General features: G+C 38.6%; 1 protein-coding gene across 3 annotated transcripts in view; it reads left to right on the top strand.

The window, feature by feature from the left end:
• Positions 1 to 22,587, top strand: part of GRB14 (growth factor receptor bound protein 14) — a 115,725-nt gene that overhangs the window by 53,947 nt on the left and 39,191 nt on the right. For 2 of the 3 annotated variants that reach the window (XM_042948982.1, XM_042948981.1), the window contains exon 3: positions 19,011 to 19,167. In XM_042948982.1, coding sequence (XP_042804916.1) covers positions 19,011 to 19,167 — 157 coding nt within the window. Of the gene's footprint in view, positions 1 to 29; positions 230 to 19,010; positions 19,168 to 22,587 lie in introns of those variants that run through there. The other variant, XM_042948983.1, reaches the window with a different exon arrangement.

The following is a 22,587-nucleotide window of genomic DNA, read 5'->3' as shown; positions in this document are numbered from 1 at the left end:
ATCCTTAATTGGCTTTGGGTAGATTGGAATCACATAAGCAGAGTGACATTTATTACTTTCCTAGTTTCTTTGCACTGAGCCCTGAGATTCCCAAGTAGTAACTGTAAAAGATTTCTTTCATTTCGTCCATGATCTACAAGAGGGGATCATTCTACGAAGAGCAGGCATGAGTCTGAGTGCGAGAAGAGTCACTCTGCCTGCAATAACGCCAATAGTCCTACAGAAAAGGGTATGTGACTTCTTTTGCCTTTTTTTTTCGTTTTGCTGTTTTTCTTTCTTTCTGCTACCGTGTGTTTATTAATATGTTGGAAACTTTAGTTACATATCCTGAGAGAGATTGTCATTCATTGAGGCTAGAGGTAATTAAGGGGTGTATTATTGAAATTAGACAAAAGGGGGAAAATGCTGTGCTAGAATGTCTCTGTGGTAAAAAAAAAAAAAAACAAAAAAAAAAACTCCATGGAAAAGCAGTTTGGTCTCGATTTCAGGGCATTGTGATTTAGAGAGTATTTGAAGCTTTTACTTTTTTTTTTTTTTTCCTTCTGTAACTTCAGGCCTCTTTGCCTTTAGTTCAGTAGAAAATCTGCTAGCTATTATGTTTTATATTTGTGTACTGAGAAGCAGTTTCTTTGTTTCCCTATAATTCATAATACATCCATCTTCATTGTTGAATGGACTATATAATTGTTTTACTGTTTAACCATATGGCACCAGTTTATTAGCCTCTGGTTTCTACCAATTTCTATTGAGTTGCTGCCTATTTGCTTAAGAAAAACTTTCCATTATATTCCCTTGTGAAAGAGGTTTCTGTTAATTATTAATGCAATCAATCCTGTGTATGAAAATATTGTATCTATTGGTTTTTTGTAAAGTTTATTTCCATGTCTTACTTGCAGCATCGTATTTTATAAGGTAATGATAAGTATAACATGCGATGTAGTATTTATAATACTAAACTTTTCTGGTAAATACACCAAATAAGAACAATGCATTTAAATCCTTAAAGAATCAAATCTCCAGTATAGAAAACAAAAGCACCAACCCACATTTTTGGCGATATGCTTTCTGAATGGTTTTGGTGACGCTAGAAACTAATGTTTATTTCCGTACCTGACTTTTAATAGTTAACTGTTAGTTAGCTATTAGTGTATTCCGTAAGTCAAAGGTCATGGTTTAATTTGTTTAAATATGACAAATATAACAATTAAGGTGTTTTTTTTTAAAAAGAAAAGTATCTTTTTTATTGTTTTTAATTTTTAGGTTTTCAGTTTATTTTCTTACACAGTCAACCATTTCTTCACTAGGGACATTTTATTTGGCATTGGAATTGTATATGGTAATTTTGCCAACATTTGTTCTTTATCTTTCTTCATGTCTTTTTCTCTCATCTTAAACAAATTTAATTGAAAATGCTTTGAGCTTGAATCTTTATTTTGATTTAGACTTAGCATTAATAGTGACTGTATATATAGATTCCCTGACTCACTGGAATGTGAAAAGTATACTAATATGTATCAAATATGTGTTCTTATGTCTGAGTTCTTGATCCAATTAATATTGCAATTTAGAATAACCAAGAAGCTTCCATCATGTTCTTTTGGATGACATGCTGGTGTGGTAGGAAGCATACTACCTGAGCTGTCTGTTTACTACCTGCGTGACCTTGGGCAAGTCACTTAAACTCGTGGTCATTACTTCTTCACCTGTAACATAATAGTTGAGGGATTTTCATTAAAAGCTTTCTGCAGTCTTACCTGTGTCTGTAATTCTGCGAATCAAATAATATATTTTGTATTTTCATATTTAATATGAAATTTAATAAATATTTAAACCATTTATTTTTTTTTAGAGTATTAAAACATTAGAAAAAGATGCTGTCATTTTCAAGGACTTTGAGCACTTAATCCAGGGCACTTCGTATGAATAAAACTCGGCTAGAAAACCCAGTACTGACTGGTAAATAGCAGAACAAGAATATTCTGGAAAGCTGTGATTATAATTGGTGTTAAGTCTGAGCTGCCGATGGTCACATCATTGTGATTTCTCTTGGTCTCTTATAATAAGCTGCTTGTCAGGTTTTTATTATAATAATTACATAAGTAATTGTGCCCAAGTCCATGTTATTCCTTTCCAGCGAGTACACATATTAAATTTCCACGTAATTTAGGACATCACCATTCGCTGAAGGTACTTATGGTATTTCTTCGTCCTGGCATTTTAACCCCTAGAAGGCTCCTTATCTAGAAGACTATCCCGAAAATCTTAACATCTCTTACTTTAGGAATTGGGCATTTTTATAACTAGAAAACATCCATCTGCTCTGGTTACACCATGACTTTTTTTTCCCCAAGATTGAAAATTATTCCATACTTGTAATTAACTTGTCATTTTCTATATGCACCATAATTTAAGGTGATCTTACAAATTGGTACCAGCATTTCTCAGAGTGTTTTGGGGGCAGCTTCTTGTTTTCCTAACAAGGCAGCAAGTGCCTTTTGCGTAAGTTTGCCATAAAGTTTGCTCATCCTGAATGAGTGGCTCTTGAAAAATAATTTGCCAGTTGGAATCCTAATCATTTGAAAGGCTGAGGGCATTTCTGAAAATGCTTGATAGCACTAGGGAATAATTTTGTTATCAGTCTGTGTATGTGATCTAAATGGCCTTAAGATTCTCCTGAGAGTGGCTGGGAACTTGAACTTTAAACATGGTCCGTAACACAGTATGGGTCTTTTTTTTTTTTTTTTTTTGTAGAAGATCAAATACACTTTGATCTCTGAGGGACAGGGATTTTTGGTAGATTCTCTACCAAGTGAATTTTTAGGAAAGATATTTTTTGTGTCCTCCAATTCTATTAGGGTCTTATTTCCTTGATTCTGGTTCACCAAGGTTCTAGTGAAGAAGGGTTCATCATATCTCTCAGAAATGGTTACATCCTCACCAAATGCTCTGAATGAATATTTTACCTCATAGCATTTTTCTCAGGGAACTACTAGGTTATATCTTTTTTTTTTTTTTTTTCTGATGAGAGAAGTCTGAGTCTCTTGGGTGTTGAGTGACTTACGCAAGGTCACTCAGAAGGTCAATGGCAAAGCTAGAAATAGAATCTAGGTCTTGTGACTTCAGTGTGTTTCTCCTAGATATGTGTTACCTCCTGAAATTAATATGTTAATGAAATTGCCTTATGGGGTGTATAATTGCCATTCAACTTCTAGTCTGGAATTAGCTTAGGCAAATCCTTTCATCTCCCTCTGCACCTCCACCAACTCCCATATGTTCTAGTGTAGAAAACATTTTATTCAGAAAGCAATTGTCAGCAGCAAAGAGTGTGTGTGTGTGTGTGTGTGTGTGTCTGAGAGAGAGAGAGAGAGAGAGAGAGAATGAGCATTTATACCCAGAGCTCTAGATTGGTACAGTACATCAAGAAACTATTTTAAGGTCCTAGAGAATTAACAAAAGACTCAAGCATTGTAAAATATATATTAAGTGTAATATAAAATTCCTATTCTTTTTATAGAGAGCCTTCAAGATCAGAAGGCCAGATGTCCATTTTCTGATTTTATGGGTAGGCATGTTCTAAGCCTCTATCAGATTTATAGAGTTTTGTGAATTATGTTTACAAGCATTTCTCCATTATTTATCCATACCACAATTATGAGATGTTCGTAAGCACACAAGATCCTAAAGCATCTTCTGAAGTCTCAGAGAAAGAAGGGATAATTTCTTGAATATATTTTCCTTAAGATTCAAATCCTTTTGAAAATCTGAAATTCATGAGTATAATATGGAGCAGCGCCATTTATCCAAAGATTCAATTCTCTGTCTATACAAGAGAATAGTTTATGTTATATTCATTTCCTTCCTCATACAGTTAGAATCATTGCTATGACTTTCTAAAAATAGTTTTGTAAAAAGTGAAAGAATACAGATTATCATATCACTATTTTGCCCAGAAACTTTTAAATATATACAGAATCAGTCCAAATGTGTGTAGCATTCACTGAGCTTCAGGGCTTGTGTGCCCCGTGGCTTCTTCCCCAGTTTCCTGTGAAGCCTCCACTCAGTACATGGCTTTCTTCCTTGTGCTCCAAACAGTGATTGATGTTTGTCCTTCTGTACTTCTGCCCCCAGTTTTGTGCTCCGTGGCCTATAGACAACTCCAGGATTCTGTTTGCTTTCCCAAAGGCTGTTTGTTGTCTGTGTCCCAGCTCAAGCTTTTAAGACTTTCTCAGCACATCTGTCTTGGTGGTGTCTTGATTCAGGATCAGTGGACATGCCTTTGTTGCTTACTTTCCAATCCAGTATGTTCTGCCATGTGACATCAATTTTAGTATCATCTTTTATGATACTGAAGTCTCATTAGCCATCCACAGTTATGTATCTTCTGCTTTCTGCTTTCTGGCTATTCACAGTGGACTTTTAGTGTTCTCTGTGTTACCGTGTGTGTGTGTGTGTGTGTGTGTGTGTGTGTGTGTGTGTTAATGTATAGGTCTTGTACTATCTGGTTTTCAAAATTTGTTGTTGTTGTTGTTTTTTTTTGTCTTACCACTAGATTTTAAAAATTTAAGAGACTCCTTAAATAAAGTGCTTTGTCAGTTACGAGCTGAATTTCTATTTCACATACCCAGAAAACTGAAATGACAGTGCATTAAACGGGGAGGAGATTTATTTTTCTTTCACTTTACCAGAAGACTCAGTCTAAAACTAATGTAGCAGCTCCACAATGTCCTCAGGCAACCAAACTTCTTCTTGCTTTCTGTTGTATCTTCCTTAGTGTGGGTCTCTTTTCCTTTTATGGAAAGAGGAATGCAAATCTCCAGTCATCCTGCTCACATTCCTGGCATACAGAATGGGAAGCACCAAGGGCGCGCTGGCCTCCTCTGTCAGATGTTAACTGCCACCCTGAGGTAACCAGGAGCTTCTGCTTCATCTTACTGGCCAAGATTATGTCATGTGGTCAGTCCTGGATACAGGGGGAGCCAAGAAGTGGAGGCCTTGAGCTCCACACACTGTTCTTGTTAGAATCAGGACTCTTCAGGAAGGGAGAGGGGAACAGTGATTCTTGGTGGGCAGCTAGCCATCCCCACCACAAGTGCCTCCAACATATTAGACATTCAATAAATATTTCTCCCTTGGATTTTTCTTATTGTGTTTTCAGATACAAAATATGGCTTTGCTTTTTTGTTTGTTTGTTTTAAAGATTTTATTTTTAATAATCCCTACACCCTACATGGGGCTCAAACTTACAACCCCGAGATCAAGAGTCTCATGCTCCACTGACTGAGCCAGCCAGGCGCCTGTCTCTATGGTTGTGCTTTTTGAACAAATGTATTCTGTTACTTGTATGGGGGTAGTAGAAGGTATAGTAAGTGGGGGAGAGAGTAGATTTCCTGAGCAGGGGAGGGTAATGGAGACCCACAGACGGCTGGCTTCCTTGGTTGGAAGGTAAGGTTGTGAAGTGGTAACCAGTACAGTATTATTTCTGTCTACATGGAGTTCTCATTCTTGCTAAACCTCACCCTTTCTTCTGCCCTTTTTGTTGTATACAGGGTACCTTTGTTGCATATCCACCTAGGAAGGGTACCACAGAGACAAATGGATTTTGTGTTTTCACAAAATGTTTCCTTTCCTGAGAAGTGAGTTTTTAGGAAGTAAGCTACAGTAGAGAATGTTGGTGTGTTTTAGAGCCAGGCAGCTCTGAGTTCGAGCTCAGCTCTGTCACTGACCAGTGGTGCGACTTTGGGTGCCTTCCTTGAAACTTTTCTGAGGATCATTTTCTCTGTCCTGGGGATGAGGATGTTTCCTCACAGAGCAGTTGGATAAATATTTAGAAATACTTGACATGTAGTAGAAGCTCGAAAAAATGTGAGTTTCTTCCCCACTCCCATCTGTGAAATGGCATGTTTTACTAGTTTCATAAACAGTTTAAAATCTCGCTATTACAATGAGCATAAATTGTTTTGTGCCCTGTCCTATTAAGGTAGTTATCCTTGTAGTAAATGAATCAAACAAAAAGTAGTTGTCCTTGATATATTACAGCCAGGGAGAGGAAGGCAATGTGTGTTTCACATGCTGGTTCCCTCAGCTCTTTTACTGTAACTTTTGGTGGGCTGTAACTGAATTAAAAAATAACAATCCAACTATTATATGCTGACAATTTTTACTTTTAAGCTGGGACCATAGATTTAAATATAATTAGATAGGTTCGATTATTTCTCTTTTCACTGTCCTGGGGAATATTAGGCAGGAACTTCTGGGTTATGTATTTGAAAGCGGTAAAATTGTGCCTAATATAGAGACATTTGTCTCAGTAGATAAAAGTGATGTTGCTGGAATGTTAGCTACATGATGGCAGAGGCAGTGTCACTTTTGATCATCACTGGACTCAAGTGCCCAACATGGGGCAGGTACAACATTGGTATATAATTACTGTTAGTTGAATAAACACAATGTTTGAAAAAATAGAATTGGACTGTTTGAATACTCACCTGTTATTGGCATTTCCTTCTCTACATTCGCGACCCTGTTGCATTCACTTCCTTTTCCCCTGGTTTCATACCTTGTGAAAAGCCACTCAGAGTCCACCCTGCATCGTCATTACCTTTATCCAGCTCCAGCTTGCTGCTGTGGGCAACTCTGTGTACTCACTGCCCTCGACACACACTCATAAAATGAAAACAGCTCTAACGTGTCCAACACTGATTACACATTCTCTTTAGTCCTCATAAGAACCCTACAGGATTGGTGGACAATTCCAGTTTGGGACGAGGAGTGTGAGGCTTGGAGGAGTTAAGTGCTGCCCACAGCACACGTCTGGTCCGTGACCAGGCAGGACTGAGTTCCGGGCCAGCTCCGTGCATGCAGGAGGCCACCTCTCCCAGCCGCGTGGGCACACTTGCTGCGGGGCCTTTTCCATCTGCCGCTAAGAGCTCTCTGCCCTCTCTTGCAGTCCTTTGGTTGGACCAGTCTCACCTTTCTGCCTATCTCTCTTCTTCCTCTTGTCATTTTATCTGGTTGTGTACTCAGTCTTGCCCTAAAGGTGTAGCGACTAAACCCAATGTCAGAGTTTCTCAGTGCTCAATAGTACTGGAGAAGCCTCTGAGACTTACTGAATGCCTTATTTGCTTTCAAAAATTTACAATAAAAATCACTTATATTAATTGAGCCCTATCAGTTTGCCAGCAGTTTGCCAATTTTTAGTATGAGGAATCTAACTCGTAACCTGGTGGTTGAGGATCTGATCACAGAGCGGACTGCAAAGTCCACCATCACCATGAACACCTGGACTGAACCTCCATATGAATGAGGGCCATGACCCACATTGTTCTGTGAACCACAGTGCCTGGTCCACATTTGGCAAGGAAGGCAGATTAAAAATAGGCTCATTAATAGTCTCAGACCCTTGCCTGGGGGCAGTCTCAGGGCTGGCTCTCCTGACTATTCCCCAGCACCAGAAGCGAAGTCTAGAAAATAAGAATCTCTTTGGCAGAAGAAAGAAGCAAGGCTTTTGGTAGTTTCAGATATTAAACCCTCTGAGAGGGTAGGGTCAAGATTTTCTACCCCTGTAAGATATCAAAAACAGTTGCTCTTCAGACTGTTCCTAAAGAAGAGGAATTCAAAAATCATCTTTGGCAAAAACACCGTTGTTAGAAAGTGATTATAAACGCTTCCTAGTCGGCCATGTATGGTTAGACGTATACATTCAGTTATATTAGCGAAAATTTCAGGGATTTTATAGTTTCAGAAGATAAATTAGTTTGGGTAGTTCTATCAATATTCAAAGAAATGTTTTGAAATTACCATTCTAAGTACCAGACTAACTCCAGCTTGAGTTCCAGGAAGGATTCTTGCTGAGGTGACTTGATATACAGTGTGTGTGTGTGTGTGTGTGTGTGTGTGTGTGTGTGTATACACATATATTCCAAAAAATCCTTATTGAAGTTAGGATGTACACGATTGATCTGAAAAATTCCAATTGTTAAGAATATTTAAAAATAGCTTTAAACATTTTAAAAGCTTGTAATTATGATAGTACCTGCACAGGGTTAAGAATGTTAAAGTTGTAATTTTCAAAACATCGTTATTTTCTCTATTTGTACACGCTGAGAAGTAAAGACTCCCTCTGCTGGCTGTTTCAGGACATGCAGATTTCCGGCAAGTTAATATGGAGAAAAGTGAAACAAGGAGCAACCTCTCTTGATATTCCAAAAGCAGGTGCTTTGGCACATACGTGCATTTTTATATTGTGGTTTTTAGTTATCTAACACTTTATCTGAGATGGCGTGTAGAAGCAGCGGCTTACAGCCACATGGAAGTTGGAGGAGCAGAGCGGCAAGAACCGAGGCAGGTCGGAGCCCAGAGAAGGGACTCTGGCTGGCTGTGCCGGGGAACAGCTAGCATCCCAAGCAAGTCAGACCTTCTTCAGTCTCGGCTTCTTTGTTTGTAAAATGAGAGGATGTCAGTGGATGTTGTCCAAGAGTCCTCTTGACCTTTCATATTTTATGATTCAAGCAGCACTGAGTGTATTTCTTGTACACAAATGTGCTTTATACATGTTTTTACTGATATAAAATAAATATTTAGCAAAGTGAAAAAAAGGTAAAATTACAAAAATGGTTATAAATCATTTGCTCCTAGTGCTGACACAGCATGGGAGTGTTAAGTCTAGAAAGTGATATTTTGTGTGCTATTATAAGTTTATACAATAATATCTCCCAAATGTCCCAGAAAGACAGCATAGCACATTTCATTGATCCTACGGCACCTTAAGTTACAAAAAGCATCATTATGTTCTATGTTTCCAATTAAACTATGACAGACCACTGATGGTAAGTTACATCCAAGTTTCAGACAAGTTAAATGTGAGGAGATGTGCTTTTAAAAATTAGTAAAATAAGGCAGTTCCTGAAAGTGCTTCAACTGATGCCAGACAACCCAAGAATTGCAATAAAAAGCCCAGTGTTCTGGGCACTAATAAACGTTCTCTTTCTACTCTTCATGTTTCCCCCTCTCTTTTCTTAACACTTTTTCCACCCCTTCCCAACTTGTCCTTCTCACTGTGTGAAACTGTTTTTTCACTTTTTTGCCTAGACATGTCTTCTGGGTATTCTGGGAATAAATGATTGCTTAAACCATGAAACGAGATACTGGAATAACATTGTGTCCAACATAAGCATGACCAGTGGTTTTCTGCTTTAAATATGAATAACCATTAGCACTTGTGAAGGTTTTTCTTTTACTTCAAAGACGAATTAGTCAGCACTGGCATCTTCACAGGAATTACATGAGTTTTAAAAACACTGAGGCTTCAGAGAACACTCTTTTGATGAAGTCACTGGAAACATTAGTGTGGGATTTGGGATTTGACCCTCTTTATTCATATTGGATTTAGGTCCTAAAATAACACGCATATATGCATATGTAGATGTGTGTGTGTGCGTGGTTTGGGACATCTTTAGACTTTATTTTTAGTGTTTGCCTTCTTTTATAATGAAATTGGAGCTGTCTCTTTTGCCTTTTCCCCCTGCCACATAACAGAGCACACTGAAAGGGCTTCCAGTTTTTTAATCGCAAAACTGAACCCCTCTTGAGTCTTTCTGGCTACCCATGAGGGAGAAGAGAAGGAGCAGCCTGTAGGGCTCTTGGCCTGAGAAGAAGGGCAGAAAGGGTCAAGAACAGAGTTGGAGTCTCAGAGAGGGTAGAGGGGTATCAGGGAGACTTTCTGCGTGCCCCTTGGCCTGCACACTGGGTCTCTTCTCCTGGATGGGAGACTGGCCAGGCCATGATGTGACAGTGTTACTGTTCTAATCTGTCAGGTGTGGCAGTGCTCAGTCCCCTGCAATGTCAACTTTGGGGCATTTCCACGCCGGGCCCCTTTGGCTTGATGCTGGATGGGAAACCAATTCATACATCATACATCTCCATCCGTATATTTTGAATTTATATCCAGAACTTCTGGAAGTTCTACATGTATCTCCAGTAACACAGGCCATTTTTTTAAAAAGTTTATTTATTTTGAGAATGAGAGAGTGTGTGTGCACAAGCAGGTGAGGGGCAGACAGAGGAGGAGAGAGAGAATCCCAAGCAGGCTCCATGCTGTCAGTGCACAGCCTGACTCAGATCTTGATCTCAGGAACCGTGAGATCGTGACCTGAGCCAAAATCAAGAGTTGGCACACTTAACCGACTGAGCCACACAGGCACCCCAGCAACACAGGTCCTTTAATTCTGCGTTCGTTTCTGTGTTTATCCAATCAGGCCCTGTGATTTCCCCACTGAGATGAAATCGCATACAAATGTAGACAAGTTCAGAGTTTTTACAGAGATGGTGTGGGGGTGATCCAGCTTGTGACCTAGAGGACTGTGGACTCAGGGAAGGAGCCTGGCTCAGTCACTGGTGACTTGGTGGATCTGCCTCACGGAACTCGGAACCGTCTGCCTCAGTTTGGTTAATAAACCCTCGTAGGGTATATGTTCTGTTACTCGTCGCTGAACTGGTTCCTAAATGGTTAGGTGACCGTGTGGTTGTTTGCCATTATTCTCTTACCAATTTGTACACATGTTCTTGTGAACTTTCATTTAAAACTTAATTCTGTATTTCCAACCATTGGGAAAAGGCATTCTGTCATTTGTGGATCTGAAAACTGCTCCCTTCCGTGGTGGGCTCCCTGCTGGTTTGCACCGATGGAAACCTGTGGTCCGCAGTGCGGGGTGAAGAGCCTTCTCGAACATGCCTCCTGACACTTGAGCTTCCTCACCCGCTCCTCATAACTTCGTGCCTCTGCTCTTGGCAAAGCGGTCTGTCTCTTGTTGCATGCGTGTTTTTTGCTTCTTCAGTCCTTGGTGTCTTTACTCCTAATATTTAATATTTGTCCTGCCCAGAGGTCCTCTGACCTTTTTTTTTTTTTTTTTTTTTTGAATTCTCATAGAATACCAGAATTGAAATGGGCCAGAGAAGTCACCTTCTCCACCTTTATTCAGTTCACAGATTTCATGAAAGCTTTGCTTGTGTTTTCTCTTTGGTCTCCGGGTATTTTTTCTCCCCTGGAGGTTTTCAAACCCTATGAGGTTTCAAAGCTACTGTTTTGGAATGCCTAATGTTGTCTCCTGCAGGGCTATGCATGATGGCTTCATTTTTCACTATAAGAATAGTTTTGATTATCAGCTGTGTGCCAGGTACTGTACTAATTGCTGGAGACACAAGGGGAAGAAAACAGTGACATCATCCCTGCTGTCATGCAGCATTCTGAGCAGTGGAGGTTGATGGATAGTAATCACGTGGTTGTGCACATGCATACATGGCATGAAGGGCCTGGACCTAAACTGAGAGGGTCATTGAAACTTCCCCACAGAAATAATGGCTCATGTGAGGGATGGAAAGTAGAAGGTGGGGAGATAGTGTACAAAGCAGCTCTAGTAGCATATGCAAAGGCCCCGTGTCAGGAAGGAGCACGGCTGTTTCAAGAAACTGAGAAAAACAAAATAATATGTTTGGAGTTAGAGAAGAAGGAAAGGGTTATAGGGGGTAGATCTGAAAGGAGCCACAAGGGTATGGAATAGACAAGTTTGTGCCAGTCAGTTTCTGTAATTCTGATATTGGTGACAATACGTATTTTGAGTTAATATAACTAATTGAACATGTGCTGCTCATGCTCAAGTAAAATGTGTTATTGAATATCTTTTTTTAATGGAGAGAATGGAAGACATCCTACTACCTGACTTCTCTAAGCCATGTACTCTTTTGCTCTTAATAAATATTTGACAATTAGAAAAACAAAACAGAGTGGCCGTAAAGAAGCAGTAGCTTTCCTTGAGCTGTTGGGGCCTTTTGAACAGTTTTTGTTTTTTAAAGTATGCCATTTTGTTAGAGATTTGGAATAAGTAATACTGAATATATTATTTTCCATTTCCTTCAAGGGAACACAGTGAGTTACTTAATTCAAAATATCTGAGACTGTCTTCTCTTATCTTAGGACACTGCATTCCTTATGTAGAAGAATGTAAAAATCCAGGGCCACTCTGACCTTGATATAAAAATATTTCTCATGATTTAAGTGCATTGCCTATCTGTTAAAAATAATAGAGTAAAAAATGGAAACATTAAAAGATAGCTTTATAATCTTATTGCACTTGGATGATAAACTTTTAAAGAGCTATAGAAAATAAACTTTCCTTGGGACCTAGTTGAGGTCACACCTCTAAGGGCCTTGTTTCTTACTTTCTATTAACCATATGTAAACAAAATAGATAATTAATGGATACAGTGGATAAATTAATGTTTCTTTTTAGAAGTTATATACTTTCTTCATGGTAAGGTCTTAGTATTTAAATGTGATGTTTAAGTTATTGTAAATTAAATAGTAATTAATAAGAGTCAGTGTCTAATTAAATATTAAGTGTAGTATTTAAATGTAGTTAATTTAAAAGTTAAATTTAAATTTTCCCAAAATAAAAACTTTGGCACAAGAGACAACCATCCCCAATGATCTTTTTTTTTCTTCCTCTTTTGCTCTTTCTTCTTATTTTCTTTCTTTATTTAAAAATTTTTTCTCACTTCATTCTGTGGATTCTTGGTCATGTATTTATGCATAATCCATGCTTATTTTTTACCTGCTGAGTGATTATCCCACCTTCCATCCCCCTCCTCTGAAAAAAAACCAAGGATACATGGGGGAAAGCTACCCTGTATTAATTCCTCACCGGTGCTCCCTTCTGCTCTGTAACATTGCCACATGACCAGATGGCAGTCCTGAGTTTGTCTCAAATATTCCAGGATGAATCCAGGCTGAGAAAGGACTATCTATACCATACCGTCACATTCCTGGGGTCTGCAGGGAGGAGCAGAACGGCTGCCTCTTGGGGCCTTGCCTAGTGCTTTCCTAAGGCTTTATGAATAATCTGCTCTGAGAATCAGAATTTCCAGTGATTGTAGCAGATGATTACCATGTGTGCTTTGGAGGCAAGGTGATACATATCGGATTGACTTTCAGATTTGATCCCTTTATTTTTTCAGAAATGGCCGTTGTTTGATTTTTAAATATTTTATATCTTTTAGTCTTGAGGCTTTAGGGGCCTCAAGCTTTCTTCTAAAAAGTTAACCATTTCTTGCCATCCCTGTATATTTGAATGTTGTTGTGTCTACCGCTTTGAAAATGGGTTATGTTAATTTTTTAATCTTTTGCTTCCACTTACTTTTATGGAGGGCAGTCAGGGGAGTTGAAGTATAAAGTGTATGAACTGTCTTGATAAGATGGATGTCAGCCAAAACAGAGATCTGCTTCAGCCACATTTCAGCATATCCCCTGCGGGGGCTACTTTTCCTGTGTGGTACTATTTCACTAGTTGCCATATGCTCCCAGAGAAGTTTTTCAAACTGTAAACCACTCCAAAGGCCAAGGTTGCTCTGACTGTCAGGATTACAGTGACCGGGCAAGGCTTCCTAAACACAGCCTGTGTGTACCCTGTTGGCTGTCCTTGGGCACTCGCTCTGTTTATGCTGCTGGGATGTTATAGACAGGCCTTATCAGTGCATGTCTCTCTTGCTAGTCAAGTATCTTTCTGGTCATTGATGCAACAAAGAAAGTTCTTATACTTTTTTAGTGTCAGGCAGGATTTCTTCCTGCTGCTATATAATTTCAAATGATCAATTAGTATGAATAATATTTTTCTCCCCGTTTTTCACTTTATAAAGCAAGCTGGGAATTTAGATCACGGAACTTGAAATTATAATATCCCTTTATTAAGTAGCGTAATTATATGATTTTAAAATTTCTTTGTTACCACTCAGTGTGTAGAGGAAACAGGATGCCATTATGTTGCTCTAATAATTCTGAAGAACAGCCCTGCTACTTGTTTTTACCTAATCACAAAAGTTTTTAACTTAGTTTTAATCCATACTAGTCATGTAGGTTTTCAGATGATTTGACTTTTTTTCTTACATAGGACAGTTTTGTGTAGTAATACTTTTGGCAAGAGGCATATTCAACTCTAGTAGAGAGTTAAGGCTTATTAGATAAGCATTTCCTTTTTCGTATATTTTAAGGAGAAATAAATACTAATAAAGTGAGACTTTTAACCAAGACACCCCTTTGTGGTATAAAGAATTTTTCACAATTATTGAGTAGATTTGAGAGATGACAGGAATTTATTCCTGTGGAATATCAATTAAAATATAATTTTATCATTCTTAGGTAAATGTGTACTTTGGATACATGTCAATTAAATAGGAGTTAAAAAATACAAATTTAAAATGGAACTCAAACAAAAGTACCAAGCTTTTTTTCCAGTGGGTGTTATTTATTTTAAAATGAGTACATGCACCTATTCTAAAAATTTGAGTTGGCCTAGCCCTTCTAAATTTATGTGTCTTGATTCTTGGCAACCTGTTTCTTTCAAATTTGCAGTAATATAGTCTGAAGAAAATAATGGCATTTCCTAATTGGTTAGATGCCTTTTCCTTTGCCTCTTGTTCAGTTCTTGCCCACTACTTGAATTTGGCTTAGGCTTCAGAATGTCTCCAGTTGTTTTTTTTTTTTTTTAATTTATTTCCTTTAATATAAAAATATAGTAGATAAGAAAAAAATAGAGCATGAAAGTAAGAGGCATACTTCTGTTAGCCCAGGTGATGGGAGTTTTCTGTAAGAAAACATGGGTAGTCGGGAAGCCTTCCCAGCGACCTCCATGTCATTCCCATTTGCCCCCCATCTCCTGACGTGAGATTTGCCAGCTGGCCTCTGAGGGAGCTGAGACAGTGGCTCATCATTGTGGCACATGAAGGAGCAGTCACAGGGTTGGATCCTCTTTTCCTCTCAAGAGTGGTCGTCTTTGTCAGGAGCATGCAGCAGGGCCTGACCCAGTCAGCGTCAGCCAGAGCACGTGGAGGTGCAGTGGACAGCATCCCTTAGAATCCCACCGGTTGTCTGTCACAGATACAGGTCCTCAGGACACGCCCTTAAGAACACTAGCCTCCCTGCTTGCAGTCAGGGGAAACACGGAGATTACAGGCAGATCTTGGGATCTTTGTGAACCACATGTGTTAACCAGAAAGCGAGTGAATTGATGTGAAAGGTCAAACAGTTGCATCTGATCTTGGCGATGTATTTTCACGACCTTTCTCATATGACCTTATGTAGCAACCTCAATGACGGCAAAACTCAGAACTGCCCACAAACAGCGATATTGAGTCAATTCTTACCTAGGACTGTTTGTAAGAAAACATGTATATCTGTGGATCATTGAGGAGAATTTGAATTTACTGAGCATTACGATTTAATAATCATACACTTTGTGACAAAATATTTTTAAATTAAAGTTTATAAATAGGTATTGAGTACTTACTATGTCAAAAAACTTTGGCTCTACAGGGGTACAAAGTTCATTTGTTCCAAAGATCTTTATTAAGCCATACATACGCTGCCTTGGGCCAGGTACCTGAAATATGATGTCAAATGGTAAATAAACAGAGATTTTCCTTGAAGAAATTTATTAGTACAATTGAGGAGAAGGGCCTGCAAATAGAAAATTATAAAATAAGAGTATGTAAAAGAGTAATATAAATTACAAAGGCTTGGGCAGTCAGGGAAGACCTTCTGGAAGAAGTGCCATGGAAACTGGGGCCAAACAGTAAGTAGGAATTTGCCAAATAAGGTACGTTGTTGGTGGTTGGAGTGTTGATCCCAGTTAGAGGGTACCTCACATGCAACTAAAAAAGAACAGCTTACAAGTACTTGACCTATTTGGCTAGGATCGTAGAATGACCTGTAACATAGGCTGGTTTCCTGGAGAATGTACATGTTGCGTGCATCCTAGAGTTTGGGCTTTATTCCATGTGTTCCCACTTTCCTGGATCCCTTTCTACCTCATGTTATCTTTCAGACTTTCTTGCCTCTAAGTCACCATTAGTATTGGTACTTCTCAGGGTTCAGTCCTAGATTCTCTTTTTCTTTTGTTTTTCCTTTTCTCCCTCACCAGGCGTATCCGTGTCCATGGGTTTGTTTATGACTTAAAAGCTCGATGGTTCTTAAGTCAATTCTGAACTTAGGACCATACATCCCTATTACCACCATCCTGCCTACCACCTCAGTTTCCTTCCTCTTTGATGCTCCTGCCATCCCTGACTCCTCTCAGTCTTTAGAACTTGCCAAATTCCTTCTTACCCAAGGGACTTCTGTTCCCTTAGCTGAAATGCTCTCACCTTCTCTTTGCCTGGCTCTAGCCCACTCTTCAAGTCTTGCCTTACGTTATCACTTTTTCACAGATACCTTCCAGGTCTCTCACCCTAACCTAAGCTCCATTTTATGATTAGTAATATGCCATACGTTTATGCTCTAGTTGGTAATTATTATTTTTTTAATACTGCTTTCCCTACTAGACTTTAAGCTCTCTGAAATGAACAACAGTCTCTGTCTGTGACAGACAGCCTTATATTAAAACACTTAGCAAAGGATGTGCACCTTGTAAGGGGTCTTAGTAAATATGATGAGCTGCTTGAGTTGGGACAACAAGGAGCCACTGAAGAATCTTAGTAGCAGAACGACCTGATTGGATTGGCAATAAGCAAGTTTCTTCTGCCAGCAGTATGGAGATTGACCTGGAGGGGGTCCATGGCTAGAGCAAGGGAGAAATGTAGGTAGGTGTTACCAGTAGACACGGCACATATAAAAACACAAAGAAATCAAATTCACTTGTTCCAGGGGCTCTGAGATATTCTCAAGATTATTTTCATCTCTTAGCGTGGCTTACTCCACGTGGGCCTCATTTTCCCCCACTCTTTCTCTTTGTGAACAATAACAGCTTCATCCTACGTCTGCCCAATAGAAAAGAGGGTCCACTCTACGGTTATGTGAACAGATATCCAGATTGGCTCTGACTGGCTCTGATGAGGTCATACGCCCTTCTCTGAAGTAATAACTGTTGCCAGAGGGATTCTGGGTGCTGGTGGATCAGTCTGGATACTATCTATCCGGATCTGAGGCAGTGGTATGAACTAGTATGGTAAACTGGCCATAAAAAGACATGTTTTTGTATACATGCTCCTACCACGGCTGATTTCAAGCTGGATGCCTGACTTGCAGCTCCTGAGTGTTTAACAGCCGGCTCTGGTAAGCCTGTCCCTGAAGCTCTAGGTCTCCATGGCTGAGCTGGAGGGAGAGCTGCAGGGGTCACAAGGACCGATGGTGAGGGAGGGAGTGTGCTCTAAAAGGCAACCAGAATATTGTTAGAGAAGACAGGTAGGTACCTGGTAGCCAGTCTACCAAGGAAATTTGCACTGTACTATGCATAAAGTATACTTCGGTGTCATGATTTTCGTTTACCTAAGAATTTTTTAAAGTTCCTATATCATTTCCTTGAATAACATGCTGAGACATTATATAATATTCCATTCTATGAAAGTACTGTCATTTACTGTTCTTTTATAGTTGAATATTTAGATTAATAGAATTATATGTAACGCTTTGCTGGGTATGTCTATGCTTAAAGCCATTTTCCACATTTAGGACAGATTTACTGAGATGGTTTACGTAAGGGAAATTACTGAGTCAACGGAATGGACCTTTTAATGCTTTTGAATACTTTCCAATAGGTGTACAAAATAGTTTTACCAATTATATCACTCCTATCACTGTAAGAGAGCAAGTATTTCATCACACTGTTATTAAGTGTAATTTAAAAAAAAAAAAATGGTAGGACAAGGGCACCTGAGTGGCTCAGTCGGTTATGCATGAAACTCTTGATTTTGGCTCAGGTCATAATCTCAGAGTTCGTGAGACCAAACCTGCATCGGGCTCTGCGTTGACAGGGCAGATCCTGCTTGGGATTCTCTCTTTCCTCTCTCTGCCCCTCCCCTGCTTGTGCGCATGTGCTCTCTCTCAAAATAAATAAATAAACATTAAAAAAAATTGGTAGGACAAAATTGATAAATCATTTTTATTTGCATTTGTTTGAATTACTAAAAATGTTGAAATGTCTATTTTTGTAACAAGTGTATTTCTTATAGTGAATTTTTATATCATTTTCCACTTGTGTGTGTATATGTTGATCTTACTATATACTATTATCATAGGTGTTTATCTTCTTATAATTAATTTAATTAATATACAACCATACCATAGTTAATAATGGAAATTCTAGCACAGAGCACAACTTGGTAAATGTTAAGGGGAGTGTTGTATATGAAACTCTCTCTAATTCTGTATAATTTAGAGTAACATTAGCTGCTGTGATAGATAAATACAAATTCACAGTAAGTGAACACAATAAAAGTTTATTTCTTGCTCATGTCAAAGTTCCATATGGGTGTTCTTAGTTGGGCACCTTTCGTGTGGTCATGGTGGGATAAAGGCTCTTTTTGTCCTATGGCTTTTCTTCCCTCTAGGTCCTTGTAGTCATTTCCATTCAGTGGGAGAGTGGCCTAACAATGGGGGACAATATGTGGGAGATTTTTATGGATGAGGCCTGAAAGTACAACATTGAATGTGCTTACATTCCATTGACTAAAACTCAATCCCATGGATACAACTAATTGCAAGGGGGAAAAATGATTTGGTACACATCTAGCCAGTCTTTGCCCAAGTTTCAAGAACCTGAAAATAGAGACATCTTTCCAAAAAGGCTGATTTACTTACTGCTTTTACTACCTATATATATCTGGGAATGAATAGCCCATGTTACTTGGATTACAGGATTTAAATATGGAATGGAAAATTTTAAGTATTGTTAAGGGATATATAGCTTTTTAATAGACCAGAGTGGTAGAGAAATGACAGCAAATGGTCACTGAACGTCCTCTACTTTAGACACTGAAGAGAAGAGAGTAGAAGTTGTCAGACATAGCGATTTGACATGTTATGGACAAGTTTTGGATAGGCAACATTTTTTCAGTGTTTTAGAAAATTAAATGTACAAGAATCCATATAAGGACTTTGTAATTAGCTCAGCCAATAAGTTTGACGACTTATTAGAGTGATATTTTTTAATAGACTATTTTAGCTCATTTTCTTATTTCTACCTACACAGGTAATTAAAGTATACAGTGAAGATGAAACCAGCAGGGCTGTAGAGGTACCCAGTGACATAACTGCCCGAGATGTTTGCCAGCTGTTGATCCTGAAGAATCATTACATTGATGACCACAGCTGGACCCTTTTTGAGCATCTGCCTCACATAGGTCTAGGTAAGGATACAGAACCGTAGTCCATATCCTTGCTTTTCCATTCCTTATAGCTTCAATCATATGGCAAAGAGTTTCTTCAGACGTAGAAAAATAGAAGAGAATTATGAGTAGTCTTTTTCTTTATTTTTGGTGTTGGTGGTTGGGACACAAAGAATGTAGCACAAAATGAAAGTAAGGGTAGAAATATTACACATTTAGCACACTTCTTTGTTTAAATAATGATTTAGGGAAATTTGGGAGCCAAAACACAGAGTCCAAGTTGATAGAAAGATAAATGCCATAATAATCGTTGGTAACACAGTGAACATATTTTGAGAAGTTAATAAAATAAGCTGTTATCTGAACTACTTTTTGAACTGGTTGTAGTGAAGACATGGGAAATTTCTGCACTGGTGCTTCTCTTTATGGATGTGTAAACCCTAAATTTTTCTAGAAGAACTAAGTAACTCTTTTACATTTTAAAGTCATAAACATAAAGAGTAATCTTCAAAACTATTTTGTAAATTGGAAATGCAGCTCTGTGTTGTAAAATGTAGAGGGCTTTCTTCTCCATTTTTTAAAACAAGTTAAAAGAATTTTTATTCTTCTGTTGGAGTGAGACAGAATTTGGCAACAATTTTATTTCACATTTTCTTATTTTTACAGGTATTAGTGTTAAAGAACATGTTCCCCTAATAAGTAGTGAAAAAGAAAGGGGTTTGTTATGTTCATGCCATCCGATTCTTTGAATTCCATATTTGTTTCCTGCGGCTGCTCTAACACATTGCTATACACCTGGTGACTTACAACAACCAAACTTTATTCTTGTGGCTCTGGAGGCCAGAAGTCTAAAATCAGTATCGTCGGGTTGAACTTAAGGCATCGGCAGGGATGCACTTCTCTTGGAGGCTGTAGAAGACCAGCTGTTCCCGCACTCTTCTAGCTTCTGGTGGCGGCCGGCATTCCTTAGCTATGGCCATGTCACTTCAGTCCCTACTTTCGTGGTCACACTGGATTTTCCTCCTCTGTGTCAAATCACCCTCTGCCTCTGTCTTATAAAAATGGTACCATTTAGAGTTTACTGGATAATCCAGGATAATCTCTTAGTTTTAAGGTCCCTTAATCACATCTGCAAAATTTTTTTTTTTTTTTTTTTTTTTTTTTGGCCATATTAGGTAAAATTCACAGAAAACCTGAATTCTGAAGGTATGCTATATGGGCCAGGGCAACTTGCTGTCATTGCCTTCCCAGGGCAGAAAAAGTTCAACATATATTTTCTGCGTTGATATTTGTGACTAATTTAACTTCTATTCATGACCATTAATCTCCTTAAAGTATGATGTTGACTCTCAATAGACATCTGCCATATTCTAAACTTATCTTGTTTACATATGCTCTTAATTAGCATATGAAATTACAGTATTCTATACTATTAATTTTTTCTTTGGGAGCAACTTAAAAAACATTTTTTTTTTTTGATTATAGTCACGACAGTTTATCCCTAACAAATAGCTTGAAACTCAATAATAAAAATCTACTCTGTAAATCACTGAAACCACAGCAAGTGATATTAAGGAATAAAACGCACAGGTCTTTTAATGTTGAGGCTTCAAATGGAACGCTGAGAATTAATTTGAGTTGCATACTAAGTTTAAGATTTTAGGCATCAAATAGAAATATGTTTCTCCATTACTCTATTTTCTGGAAATGCTGAAATAAAATCAAAGATGTGAGAATATTGTCTCATGGCTTTGTCAACCATGCATCAGGCCAAAGATTATGGGAAAGAAATGGGGTTCCACAGCCTTCTTGTGTTCTTTTTCTTCCTTTTGGTTTTCACTCAGATTATATCTTTAAATAGTAGAAAAGCTGCAGGCATAATGCTCTCCAAATACTGATGCATATTAGATTTACCATCTTCCATATCTGTATTTATTTATTAGCTGCTTTATTTCTGTAAGGATACACTGAAACATTAGATGGTAGCTAACGAATATCTATTTTCTTCACTTATTTATTTATTGTCTAATTTCTCTATTTTAACATAATCTGTAATTATACTGTGCATTTACTTTTGTAGACTTTTTGTGTGTGTGTGTGGGTGTATGTGTGTGTGCGCTTAAAAATACCTCTTATTTTTCTTTTTCTTTTTTTTTCATTTCACCTTACAGATTCCACAAAAACTAGGAACTCTCCATGCCTTTTCCTGTTGACTTCTTCAAACAATTTAGCAGATATTTATTGACTATTTTATACCCAGCCTTAGATCGTGGGGGTACAGTATGAACATGATAGACAAAAAAAACAAAAGAACAAACAAAAGAAAAAACCCACTGCCCTTGTGAGTTTGCATTTTCGAAGGAAGAGAAAGATAAGAGGCAAATGACTAAAATTTGTAACCCCTTAGATGATGATAAGTATGGGTTTCTCCTGATATCCAAAAGTAGAGTGCTCTTACTGAAAACTTTCATAAGCTGAAACTGTATAAAGCAAAGAAGCATTTACCATTAATTTATATGGAACAATATTTGAGCATTCCCAGACCCCACAAATAATCTCTCTTAGTATTTTCTGGTGTCTCAGGGTGCATCTTGCCAACAGATGCACAGAATAAATCAAGATAAAGCCCAGATGCTCACAGACTAAGTTCAAAGCTATGGTGGCTTGACGCTGAGATGCTGAGTGCAGTTCCCTGGAAGGAGCTTGGCGGGGCCATGTCGCTGCTCTCCAGGGTGCACGCTGCCTCTATAAGGGCTCGCTGCAAAGCAAACGCTGATTGGTATTTTCATTTTTCACCTTTTTATGTAAAAGTGAAAATCCTCTTTGGATTTCTGCAGGTTGGCAAAAACAGGTACTAATGTAGGTCTTTTGTAAAAGCAAAGTGTTGTAATGCGAACTTTTGAAAAGCTGGAACTTTTGAAAAGCCTATACTGGGAGAAAAGGGAGGCAGGAAGAAGGAAAGAGCATGCTGGGGGTGAGTGGGCGATGCATTTTATTTCTTATTTTTATTACTTTGAAAGAGAGAGAGAAAGCGTGCAGTAGCAGGGGAGGGGCAAAAAGAGAGGGAGACAGAGAGTCCTAAGCAGGCTCCACACTGTCAGTGCAGAATCTGATGCAGGGCTCGAACCCGCAAACCGTGAGATCATGACCTGAGCTGAAATCAAGAGTCATTAACGGAATGAGGCACCCAGGTGCCCCAGGAGACGCACTTTAAAAAAAGGGATCAGGGAAGATGTCCTTGATAACATCACGTGGAGGAGAATATTTGTGGCACTGTGCTCAGGCAGCAGCCAGAGGCCAGCACTTCTGGAATAAGGTGGGGAGTGAGGGAGTGGACTTCAGTAGGGCAGCTACAGAGCCAGCACATGTAGGGTCTCTTAAGCCACGGAGGGGCTTGACTTTTCCATTGAGTGACAGAAAAAGTGACTGGAGGTCTTGGAG

The sequence above is a fragment of the Panthera leo genome, chromosome C1 (assembly GCF_018350215.1).
Source record: "Panthera leo isolate Ple1 chromosome C1, P.leo_Ple1_pat1.1, whole genome shotgun sequence".
NCBI classification, from domain to species: Eukaryota; Metazoa; Chordata; class Mammalia; order Carnivora; family Felidae; genus Panthera; species Panthera leo.
The sequence above is the reverse complement of the archived record's forward strand: the minus strand, read 5'-3'. Positions and strand labels throughout refer to the sequence as shown.